General features: G+C 39.4%; 1 protein-coding gene across 1 annotated transcript in view; it reads left to right on the top strand.

Moving 5' to 3' along the window:
* Positions 1–257: 257 nt before the first annotated feature.
* Positions 258–13,385, top strand: part of Hprt1 (hypoxanthine phosphoribosyltransferase 1) — a 40,437-nt gene continuing 27,309 nt past the window's right edge. The window contains exons 1-2 of the mRNA XM_048450327.3: positions 258–416; positions 11,430–11,536. Coding sequence (XP_048306284.1) covers positions 390–416; positions 11,430–11,536 — 134 coding nt within the window. The 5' untranslated portion in view covers positions 258–389. The remainder of the gene's footprint in view (positions 417–11,429; positions 11,537–13,385) is intronic.

Raw genomic sequence — 13,385 nt, 5'->3', positions numbered from 1 at the left:
CCATCAGTTTAAGAGTCATAAGGACGGAAACATGCGGACTGAGGTATGTTTGATTATTTGGGAATCTTCTGGGCTACTGGAAGCAGGCTGGAGGCTGTGGTATGACCAGTCTCGGAATTTTCCAGAAGAAAATTCCCACGGCCACCTGGTCAAAACAGCCACCAGTAGCTGCGTGTGGAGGAGCGCGGGAGAATGCCTAGCAGCGCCGCTGGGGGCGGAGCCTGGGCGGGCCGAAGGGGGCGGAGCCTCGGCGGCGGCGTCCCTGAGCGGTTGCCGCGGCGGCGGGGAAGAGCGTTGGGCTTACCTCACGGCTTTCTCGTGCCATTGCGCCTCCTCCGCCGGCTTCCTCTTCAGACCGCTTTTGCTCGGGCGCGCCGACCGATTCCGTCATGGCGACCCGCAGTCCCAGCGTCGTGGTGAGTCCCGGGACGCTTCAGCAGAGCCGGCCAGCCAGGCCCACGCGGCCTCGTGAAGCCCGCCGCTCGGGGGCCCTGAGGCGCCAGGGCCGGCTGTGGGCGTTGGGGCCGCGGGGAAGCCCGGGGGCGGGGGCGGGCACAGGTTCCTGGAATCTGCCAGGAGGTCCCTGGAGGGCGGCGGGCGGCATGGAATGGCGGGGTTCGGGGGTGGGCCGCCCCTCCAATGAACCCCCGAGAGGGCTGACTGCGTGTGGGCCAGGAAGGTGGAAATGGCGTGGGGCTTGACATGTGTGGCCAGAGGGCACGAGGCGGACGGACCGCGACTTCGAGAATTATCCGGCATGGGGAGGGTGGGGGAGCTTTCTCAGGAGAGACCTGGAAGTTTGGGGCTTGGCGGCTGGGGAGAGCTTCGGAGCACCTCTCGAAAGTGCTCCGGCATCCAAGACAACAGCATGGGAGGGCATGTTCGGGCCTGGGCTTTGCTTCTAATTCTGCATATGTCATAATTCATATTTATGGAATGCGCAGTTGCTCCATTGGATCCGCGCTGCGGCCCTGGTAGTGAAAAATCACGCTCATTTTCCACCTGCAGAGACTGGCGAAAAGGCGGCTCATTTTTCCCACGACCCATATTGGATTTAGATACACCTGACTTGATGCCCTTGATGCTGCGAGAAATTTGAAAAAATATATGGATTTAGTTCTTAGACTAAAGGACCTGCTTTTTTCCACAGTCAGCCTCTGATAGCTTGCCTCAATCAATGCTCATTGGTTCCAGTTTTTGTAACCCGCCAAGCTGCCCCCAACCCCGTTCCACTGCCTTGTTTGCTAAAGTAACTTAAAGCTCCTGCCTCCGATTAAATAAATACGTTAGCCTGCTTTATTGTGAGTATTGCCCCCCCACTACTAGTTAAATGCCGTATCCTGATTTCTTTATGTCAATGTTGTAGATTTAGCGTTACCTGGTTACTTGTTGATTGTCTCTCCCACTTACACAAATTGCTTATTTTGATGTTTTCAGGAAGGGTCTTACTACGGAACTCTGGCTGGTCTGGAATTGGCGGTGCAAACCCCCAGGCTGACCCTGAACTTGTGACTGTCCTGACTCTTGCCTCCCAAGTGCTGCACCACCGTGCCCTGCTGGATTTTTCTTTTTTGTATTTTTTTTTCCGTGCTAGGAATTGAACCCAGAGCTTCGTTCCTGCTAGGCCAACAGCTTTGGTCCTTAAATAAGCTTTAGAAGGGTAGGAATCACCACTGTAGCTTTAGCATATAGCACAATGCCTGGGATGTGGGAAAGTTTTCATTAGTAGTTTGTTCAGTGAATTAATAACCATTTAAGCCCTAAAAAATGCTGTCTCATAATCGTGTTAGGCCTTGTGACTTAAGGCAAAAACACTGTGTTCTTAATGACCTGGAATCCTGCTGGTTTAGAATATGATGTGTGTCACTTTCGGAATCTTCAACTAGGCTCAAGCATTCCTTTTTCTTGCTGCGTAGCCCTTGATGCTCTACGTAATCCAGGCCTTGAACTTACAGCCATCTTCTTGCTTCTACCTCAGTGTGTGGTTTACAGGCAAGCATGTGCCATCATCTGGTGCTGGCTGCTGGTGGTGTTGCAAGGACTGTAAGACAATTTATGCAAATAAATAACTGTTTCACAGTCCCTAGGTGGGGATAGCAATGATAGCCATTATTGTGTTTACATTGATAATCCTAATTAGTTTTCGAAATAACCCTGTAACAATAGTATGTTCCCATTATCAGACATAAGTCACACAGTTATTAAGAGGGGGAAGAGAGCCCCCCCCCCATTAACTACTAAGCCCTGGTTCAGGTCAGCACCAGAAGCAAGGGTAAATTTTAGAAGGTGGAACTCTGCATCAAACCTAGCTCTGCCTCTGGAGCCTATGTAAGTAAATACTACCATAAGATCTAGTAGATACTCAACAAATGGCCCTTACTTTTATACACTTACTGAGGAGTTCTACAGATGCTTTTAAGTGTTGAGATTTGGTACTTGTTCAGCATAGAGTTAATTAGTTTTTACTGTTAGGAGCGGCTATTCTTGGTTTTGTTTGAACATCAAGAAATTCACTATATTTTTAGTTTGTAAATTCCTGTTCCTTTTTTTTTTAAATTTCCTTCCCCTAAATTGTCTGCATGTTAGGAATAACAACAAACACTTAAATTGTGCTTACTATGTGCTAGTTGCTATTCTAAGCCCTTTAACGGACTTGATTTTTCTTAATTTCTATTTTTTTCTGTATATGGCTGTTTTGCCTGCATGTACAACATGTGCTTGTGCTGTGCCTGTGGAGTCCAGGAGGGGTCATCGGATCCTCGAGAACTGGCATTACAGATGATTGTAAATTGCCATAAGGGTGCTGGGAATCGAACCTGGGTCATCTGGAAGAGCAATAAGTGCCCTTAACTGCCGAGCCATCCTCCAACCCCTACCTGATGTAATCTTTAAAAAAATTACACAGAGGACGCCAAAATCATTCAGTGCTACTTCTTTTTTACTTTCATATTTCCTTTTTATGGCCCCAGATTCTACCCTTAACCAGTAAATTTAAGTTAGGAGTTGTAGTAGATTGAATAAATATTATTAAATACTTTCTCTGTCTTAGGCATTGACAAATGTTTTTGCAGGTTTTATCTAATGTCAATACCCTAAAGTTGCGTAATATGTGACCTGTCGTGTAGACTAACATGACTGTGGTGACGCAGGGAGATGAAGAAGTAACCATATGCTAGATCCCCTTCATGAAATTGGCCTCTAGATGGACTTATAACTATCTGCTAGAAGCTTCTGGCCTTTTGCAAACTAATATGAAACATCAGGTGTGTTTCATATATCTTTGAATATCAAAATGGTTCAGATAAAAGTATGCTATACTAACTGAACTTTTACCTTGCTAAATGATTTTTTATTGATGTTTTTTGAGACAAAGGCTCACTATGTAGCTTCAAGTGGCTTGGAATTCACTGTGTTGCCCAGGCTGGCTAAATAAACTAACATAATCCTCCTGCTATAGTCGTACATGTTCTAAAATTACAATCATGAGCCACCACACTTGGCTTAAAGGGTTTTTTTTTTTGAGATAGAGACTTTCTATGTAGTTATAGACTGGTCTCCCAGCTCCCAGTCTTCCTGAGTGTGGGGATTTGAGATAGACATTCCACCATGCCTGGTGTGCTACTGAGAGAGGAAGAGAGAGATATCTAACAACTTGGTGATCTCACTCAGGGTCTAACATGTGTTAAGCATATGCTCTACTACTGAGCTATACCTTTATCTACTACTTTTTCATTTGTTAGGATTTATTTCTGTTTTATGTATATGGGTGTTTTGCCTGTATGTATGAATGTGCATGATTAGCATACCTGTGGAGGTCAGAAGAGGGTATTTGATCCCCCTAGAACTGGAGTTAGAGACAATTGTGAGCCTCCATGTGGGTGCTGGGAACCAAATTAAGGTCCTCTGCAAGAGCAACAATTACACTTAAACACTGAGCCGTCTCTCTAGTCTGTTTTTTCCCTCAGAATTGGTTAAAATGCTGTATTTTTTTTTGCCTGTCACCATTTTATTGTTATCAACAGTATTTAAAATAACATTCATTTATAAGAAGACCAAAATTAACTATTTATGATCACCAAAAATGGAAACAGTTCCTCTTAGAGGTTTCTTTCTGTAAATTTTGTGCTGCATTAACCTATATATCCATCTTAATTATTTTGTATCCCGGTTATTGTAACAGGAAAAGAACTAGTTATATCAGAAAAAAACATGTCTACAGGTTTATTACTTTTGCTTTGGGTGGAGTGCCTTTATTGGGCAGTTGGTTTATTTTAGTTTGAGACAGATTTTCTTTATATAGGCCAGGCTGATCTCAAACTTGGAATCCTCCTGCCTTAGTCTCTTTAAGTGTTGGGATTATAGGTATGTACTGCCATGTCCAGCTCTTGTTTTTATTTTACTTTTTTATTTTGAACTTTTTTAGATGTAAGAGGGGAAAAATCAACTAATTTATTTTATTGTTACAATGACTAACTGTCATTAATTGAATTTTCATTTTCTTTATTTTTATTTTTGTGCAGAGTTGATAATTCAGACACTTTACAGGTTTTTTAATTCCATCTATTTTTTTAAAGTTTTCACTTTTATTTTGTTTTTTGAGGCAGGGTCTCTCTCTACATAGCCCTTGCTGTCCTGAAACTCATTCCTGTCCTGAAACTCAGTCCATAGGCCAGGTTGGCCTTGAACTCACAGAGATCTGCCTGTCTCTGCCTCCCAAGTGCTGGGATTAAAGGTGTGTCATGTGTCACTACAGTTGGCAAATTTCTACTTTTTAAAAATTGAAATAGAATTATATCACTTTCCTCTTCCCTTTTCTCCCTCCAGCCCCTCTCATTACCTTCCCTAGGATCCCTCCAGTGCTCCCACTCTCAAGTTGATAGCCTCTTTTTTTATTGTTACATGCATATATGTATGTATTCATATGCATACATATATATTCTTGTTTGTGTGTAAATGGTTACAAGATTGATAACTTGGCAATAAGGGGGCTCTTCTCTGGGAGCAGCCAATTCTCCCAGCACTTACTAGTTACCTGTAGTTCTTTGTCTAGGGGTGATACCCAAAGAAATTTCTTAAACTTGGAATTGTCCTGCTTTGCTATTCTGAATGCTGGGATTATAGACATGTACTGCCATGCCTAGCTCCTATAGTTCTTATTTTTATTTTGTTTTTTTGTTTAATTTGTGAGATAGCATCTCATTATTTAACCCTGGCTATCCAGAAACTCTCTATGTAGATAAGGCTGGCTTCGGCCTCAATGGAGAGTCAGCTTCCTCTTCCTTCCAAGTGCACTACCACACTTGTGGTTTTTAAAGATTTTAATTTTTTATTTATTTACATGTGTGTTTGCGTCTGTCTATATGTGTGTGTGCATGCGCGCACACTTTTGCCACTGTGTGTGTGTGGAGGTCAGAAGGCAACTTGTTGATTCTTTACCTCCATCATATGAATCCTGAATCAAACTCAGATCAAATTTGGCAGCAAGTGCTTTTTAAAAAAAGTTTATTTATTATGTATATAGTATTCTGGGCACCAGATCTCATTACAGATGGGTGTGTGTCATGTGGTTGCTGGAAATTGAACTCAGGACCTCTGGAATAGCAGTCAGTTCTCTTAACTTCTGAGCCATTTCTCCAGCCCTGCAGCAAGTGCTTTTATCCACCATGCATCTCAGCAGCCCTTAAATACTATTTTTGAAGAGATGGGATCTGGCTGTGTTGCCAAGGCTTAAATTTTTCACTTAGTTATTCTTCCATAATTAATTAGATAGTCAATGTTCGATGCATTCTTTTCCGTATAGTAAAAGGGGAACTAAAATGTATTTATTTGTTCATATGTGGATTCACTAACATTTATAGAGCACATAAAAGTGTTAATTACTACCAATAATAGTAATATTGAGACTCAGTTGTTATTTTCCTGTTGGGACTGCCAAATTATTAACATTTTAATAATCTGCTAATATGAATTCAGACATTTCAAATTGATGTGAAACTACCTTCAGTTTTTTTTGTCCAGAGTGAACATACCTATTATTTTACCATGCACATTAATAAAAGGAAAAATTATAATATTAATTCATGTATTAATACAGATATGGTAGTTACAGGGCCTGTTTGCCTAGAGTGGTTATAATATATTCTTATACTGTAAATGGAGACCACTTTCATTTCCCGGCCGCCCAGACCCAAATAATCACACAAAACTATATTAATTACAACACTGTTTGGCCAGTGGCTCAGGTGTATTTCTACCTAGCTCTTACATCTTAAATTAACCCATTTCTATTAGTCTGTGTAACACCATGAGACTGTGGCCTAAGGTTCAGGCATCTTTTTCCTTCAGCAGCTACATGGCATCTGCCAGACTCTGACTTCTTTCTCCCTGCATTCAGTTTAGTTTCCCTGCCTAGCTCTATTCTGCTGTGCCATAGGCCAGAGCAACTTCTTTATTAACCAAAGGTAATAAAACATATTCATAGCATACAGAGGGGAATCCCATATCACTGAGCTGAATAATCAGCCTACTTCCTTATTTTTAATTTCTCATAGCTTTAACCCTTGGAAGGAAAAGAAGCAATATATGTATTTTTAGGATTGATTAAAAAAATTGGAAGATCAACATAGTACTAGTTTGTTTTCACATTTAGGAATATTTTAGCAATATACTATAATAGTTGTTTAATCATATCCAGAGGTAATATAAATTTTCTCAAGACGATAACATATCATCTGCTTTAATGTTTTTGGAGAATTTTAATATATTTTAATTAAGCTAGTGTCTCACTATGTAGGCAAGGCTGGCCTCAAACTTGGGACACTTCTGATTTAGTCTTCTGAATGCTGAATATAGGTACATGCTACCATGGCCAGCACAAAATCCCTATTATGTACATATTTATAATAATGGGAATCACATGAAAATTCTTGGGTTTTACACTTGAAATTTCTTGTTACACGGATACATGACCGATTTAAAAAAAAGGAAATGAACCCAAGCTAATATGACCTTTGGAACACCAATTCATCATCCACAACAAGGATTGTTTAAGTCTATTTGTGGTTAAAAAAATAACATTGTTCTTGAGTTCAAATAAGACTAGATTAAGTGAAAGTGAGTCCTAAAATGAACTATGTGTGCTGAGTATGGTGGTGAAGGCCTGTAATCACAGAACGTGGGAGGCAAAGGCAAGAGGATGGGTTCAGTCATCCTCAGCTACATGATGAGTTCAAAGCCAGCCTGAGCTCAAGCAACTGTCTCAAAAAAGAAAACTATTTTGAATTAAGACTTATATAATAATAAACCAGGTGTAGTGGAACACACTTGTAATCCCAGTTTGGAAGGTTAATGCAGGAAGATTGCCACGAGTTCCAAGCCAACTTAGGCTATGTAGTGATGAGACAGGAAAGGGAGGAGGTGAGAATAATAGATAATAGATAAACCATTTAATTTTATAACTAGTAATCAACATGTCCAAATGTCTAGAATGGACAGAAATTGCTAGGTGTGGCCTCCACATATGTGCACCTGTGTTCACATATGCATACACCCACACAAATACAAACATGCAAAAGTATCTCAAATGATAGAGGTCGTAGACTTATTTTTGCCTTTTGGGGAAAAATTGTATCAATATGGTCTTAATAAACTGGATATGATGGCTCATAACTGTAAACCCCATCATTTGGGAAGCTGAGGAAGATTGCCTTAGGTTTGCAGATAGCTTGTGCTGTGCCATGAGCTTCAGACTAGCCTGGACTACTACAGAGCTGAGACCATCTGAAATCATCAAAAACAAAATTTTTACTCTTCAAATAACAAAACATAAATATTATCAAAAGAACAAAATAAAAATTTTCTGACATATAAATCTTTTTATTAGAGATCATAACTTTTGGATTAGAAACAAGTTTGGTATGTTGATAGAAATAAGATTCCTATTTTGGAGTGATTCCTGCTGATCTGTTTGGATACTTAGAATACATGACTAGGAGTAGAGTGTGTTGATGTACACCTGTAATCTCAGCACTCAAGAAACAGAGGCAGGAGGATTATAGCAAGTTTGAGGCAGCCTGGTCTATATATCTAGTTCCAGGACAGCTGGAGTTATATAGCAAGACCCCGTCTTAAACACATAAAAAAAACTGGGATGAACTTGGCAAAGTTCACATTGAATTTGTCTTTGAACCAAACACACCTTGAAGTTCTTAGGTTACCTGTAGAACCTGTAACAGTAGTCTGACGAATCCTGGGTGTGATATGGTTAAAATTTATGCCAGAAACAGAGTGAGTGGGTGGATGGGGTGATTATGCCTCAAAAAAGTAATTATATTCTAATCTTGATTCTAAAGTACTTTGAAATGATCCAACTTCATTTTTTCAGTTTATAGTGCATTCGTCCTAATGAGCCTGGAAGGAATGTTTGTTGTATTAGCTGATAAAATTGAGTAGTCTGTCACCATTTCCCAAAACATGAACTAAATTTTGCTTTATTAAACTTACAAAAAGGCTTTCTTGTAAAATGCTCTTTGAATGATCCTATTTTTCCTTTGAAACAGGGTTTCTCTGTAGCTTTGGAGCCTGTCCTGAAACTCACTCTGTAGACCAGACTAGCCTTGAACTCACAGAGATCATCTGCCTCTGTCTCCCGAGTGCTGGAATTAAAGGCATGCACCACTACCACCCGGTTTGAATGATTCTTTTAATACAAATGTCCAATTTCCATTTTTGTTAGTAAATGTGTTCCAGTGAAGTATTAAGTGAATGTTAAGGAGATACATATACATTAGCTTCTTCTATTCTTTTAGACATTGCCAGAGCTGGAGAGATGGCTCAGAGGTTAAGAACATTGGCAGTTCTTCCAGAAGTCTTAAATTCAATTCCCAGCAACCACATGGCTCACAACCATCTATAATGAGATCTGGTGCCCTCTTCTGGCGTGCAGGCATATATTCAGGCAGAACACTGTAATTCATAATCAGTAAATTTTAAAAAAATTGCCATGTTTTTAAACATTTTTTTCTGTTTATGAAAAATGCATTTATAGTTAGGAATAATTCAAAATTTACTTCTACATGCTGCAGACATGAAAATAAAATTCTACCAAAGGTTGAACTCAAAATAAATCTTTAGGTACTAAAAACAGAGAGAGACAGACAGACAGACAGACAGACAGACAGAGAGAGAGAGACAGACAGACAGACACTACCCAAGCTTTAATTTTTTTTCCTCTGGGAGAAACTTCAAATTATAACTAAATTCTGAGCTTGGTGTTTACAGTTCCAGCACTTGGGAAGTAGAGAAAAGGGTTATGAGTTTGAAACCAGCAAGAGCCTATACAGTGTGATTCTGTCTCAAAAACAGTAACAATTGAATTCTACAAAGAATGTAAATTTATGTATTTTTAACTTTTTTTAAAGTCAAACCACCCAATAAAATGTTAACAGAAAGAGAAAGTAGAAATTAACTGATACAAGCTTTAGTTATGATTTGACCTGTATTCCTTGAAAACTTCCAGAGTTTATACAGCCAGGTTTTCTTTTAGTCTACTTGGTTTGGAGGATTTTTTGGGTGGGAGGCAAGAGTTCACTATGTAGGCCACCTTTGCCTCCAACTTGTTATAATCCTTCTGCCTTTCTCTCCCGAGTGCTGGCTTTAGAGTTGTGTGCCACCATGTGCAGATTAACGCTCTAATTCCTATGACACCATTCCCGGTACTACCAGCTTCTTAGATGGGGTTTGAATATCATGTAAGAAAGAGTGTTATAATTCTTCCTTCCTAGCTTATTTCTCTGAGTAAGTTTGTTAGATTAATTTATGATCTGTTAAAGGTTTCCTGTAGTTTTGGGTGTGACGTGTTTTTTTGTTTGGTGTTCGTTTCACTGTAAAAAGGACTGAGAATGTAGCTCAGTTGATAGAGTGCTTGCATGAAGGCCTGGGTTTGACATTGAACACCACATAAACTGGGTGTGATAGCATATGCTTGTAGTCTGAACACTAGGGCAGGAGAAGCAGAAGGTTCAGAAGATGGTCAGTTGCATAGTGAGTTTGAGGTTAGCCCTGGGATCCATGAGACCCTCAATCTCTCTGTAATACTCCCTGTCAAAGATAGTTACTTTTATGATTTTGGAGTTTCAGGACTTTTTTTTTAATTTAATTTTATTTCTAACCTCGAACTCACAGAGATCCACCTGCCTCTGCCTCCCAAGTGCTGCGATTAAAGGCGTGCACCACCACTGCCTAGCTTTAGGATACTTTTTAGGATACAGGGTCTTTTGCCTTACAGACCCTAGCTGGCCTGGAACTTACTTAGTAACCCATGCTGGCCTCAAACTCAGAAACTTCTATCTCAGCTTCCCAGGTATTGGGTGTGCTGAACAGGTGTGTTCAGCAGATTTACCCTGCTTTTATGATTCTGCTGTACTTTTTTTCTGTGTATATAGGTACGTGTATATTTATAAAACTGTCATAATATTTTGCCACCAAGGGTACCATATCATTAATGTTATTAAATGTTTTATGTCCTGGGTTCTGGGCATACTAATAGAACCAATAAGATACAACTCAAAATGATTTTGTAGTACCTTCTGTAAAATTACCTTATTAGTGGATTGTAACCATCACATACTATGGGAGTTTGGATTTTTAAAGGATCAGTTGGTGTTTTGGTGATGCCCCTCACCCACTGTAAGATAAGTACTCTTAGGATTTGGATGGTTAATACCAGTTTTCATTTTTTGTATGAGATTTTATTTAACTTATTAGAACATACTGTGCTAAAAAATGTTTTAGGGTATTGGGGATATGGCTTAGTCTATAAAATGCTTGCCATGTCATCTTCAGGACCTGAGTTTGGAACCCCAGCACCTAGATAAAAAGTAGCACATTCCAATAATCCCAGCAGCAGGGAGGCAGAGACAGGGGGATTCTTGGGACTTCTTGACCAGCTAGACTAGCCAATTTGGTTAAACAAGTTCAATGAGAGACCCAGTCTCAAAACATAAACAAAGTTTTAGACCCAGTTTCAATCTCTGGACTCCACACACATATGCACATGCACCTGCATAATATGCCTCCACAAAACAGTGTTCAAATATGCTCAAAATGTATAGAGTAGAAACTGCATATACTAGTCTTTCATGTTTGAAATATTTTTACCACATTTGTCATACCTCTTTAAATTTTTGTCTTTTTCTATTTGTGACCTGAAGGAAAATTCTGTCATGTTTTGCTTCTCATTCTTGACCCTCTTCAGCAATAAGACCATGGTTTTGTTAGAGAATTATCGTTTATTACAAAAATATAATATTAACTACCCTTCATACCCTCTCACACCTACATTTCTCTGAACTAAGGCATATTTTCTAAATTTAATTAAATGTGGGTATCTTGTAATGCTCTGATTTGAAACAGCTATCTTTCTTTTTCAGATTAGTGATGACGAACCAGGCTATGACCTAGATTTATTTTGTATACCTAATCATTATGCCAAGGATTTGGAAAAGGTCTTTATTCCTCATGGACTGATTATGGACAGGTTGGTAAGATCTCAGTTGAAGTTTTGTGGGTTTTTTTAGGTCTCTCTGTGTGTATATGTATGTGATGTATATGTTTAGTGTATGTATTTATGTAAAAACAAGAGAAGGACAATGGATGTCGTACTCTGTTGCTCTCTGTCTTATTCCTTTGAATCAGTATCTCTCACTGAACCTGGGGCATGCTGATTTGGGTAGCATACCTGACTAGCAAGGCCCAGGGTTTTGCCTGTTTGCTTGTCTTTGTCCCCTAGTGCTGCTAGTACTGAAATTACAAGCAGGTGCAGCTTAACCTGGTTTTTATATGGGTACTGGTTGTCTGAATTTAGGTCCTGATGCTTGCACAAGTGCTCTTATTCACTGAGTCACCTCCCTAGCCTAAAATGAAGGTTTTTTTTTCTTGTAATAATTCTAACTTAGCTACTGTTGAGTAGTTGATACTTGAATATAAGCTAGGCCAACTTATTGATAAACAAAGGTTTTCTATTTAAAAAGATAGTTGTTATATTATTTGTATGTGTGAGTGCCTTCATGCATTAATATGCAGGATATGCATTTCGGGAGGCTAGAAAAGTATGATGGATCTCCTGAAACTAGAGTTACAGAGTATTGTGAGCCACTGTGTGGGTACTGGGAACTGAACTTAGGCCCTCTGCAAAAACAGCAAGTACACGTAACTGCTGAACTATCTCTTCAGCCCCAATATTTTCTATTTTTAAAGTTCTTTTCATGAAAAGAAAAACATCAGGAAGTCATATTAATTAATTAATTTCCCAGTTTGAGACATAAATAGTGGGAATCCATAGTGAGTACAGTAAACATTGAAGAGAGGTAGGAAGAGCCTCTAGTCTGTCTGTAAATGAGATTATAATTTTGTTCTGTCAGCTTTCTATACACATTTCCTACCTAGATACTACTTATGCACATACACTGTATCACTGTATGTAAAGTGTATACACACACACACACATGAGTTATATACTATGATATAGTACTGAATTTTTTGAACATTTTGATATTGGTACATCTATAGCTATCAAATGTTTTTATCTTTTAAAAATTATTTTATAATCTCATGTATGTGTAGATGGAAGTTTCTGTCCTTCCCAGTCCTGCAGCCATTCAGTCCCAAAGAAACACATAGAGGCTTATTTTATATTAATTATAAACTGTTTGGCCTATTAGCTCAGACTTATTATTAACTAGTTCTTGCAACTTAAATTAACCCATAATTCTTGTCTGAGTTTAGGCACATGGCTTGGTACCTTTTCTCAATAAAGCATTCTATCTTACTACTTCTGCATCTGGCTAGTGACTCACTCTCTGCCTTTTCTCTTCCCAGAATTCTCCTAGTCTGATTGCCCCACCTATACTTTCTGCCTGGCTATTGGCAAATCAGCATTTTATTAAACTAATATGAATGATAAATCTTTACAGTGTACAAGAGCATTATCCCACACCGTGTGTGTGTGTGCATAAACTATTTTCTCTTTGAGATAGGGTCTCACTGTTTAGCTCGGTCTGGCTTTAAACTTCTGTATAGCCCAGACTCAACTCAGCTGTTCTCCCTGACAGCCTCCCATGTGTGGAGATTAAGGTGTGTGCCACCATGCCCAGCCTTATGTGTTATATGAAATGTTTTGAAATGGGGTCTCAAATAGCTTAGATTGACTTCAGACTCTCTTAGTGTAGCTGAGGGTGACCTGAACTTCTGATCCTACTGCTTCAGCTCCTGATATGCCATTATATCCAGTTTGTACAGTTCTGAGAATAGAACTTAGGACCTCCTGTGTGTACTAGGCATAGACTCTACCAGCTAAGCTACATTCCCAGTTCCCCCACATTTATTTT

The sequence above is a fragment of the Myodes glareolus genome, chromosome X, assembly GCF_982192425.1.
Source record: "Myodes glareolus chromosome X, mMyoGla1.1, whole genome shotgun sequence".
In the NCBI taxonomy this organism is placed as follows: Eukaryota; Metazoa; Chordata; class Mammalia; order Rodentia; family Cricetidae; genus Myodes; species Myodes glareolus.
Note: the sequence above shows the minus strand (reverse complement) of the source record. Positions and strands in the feature narration are given on the sequence as shown.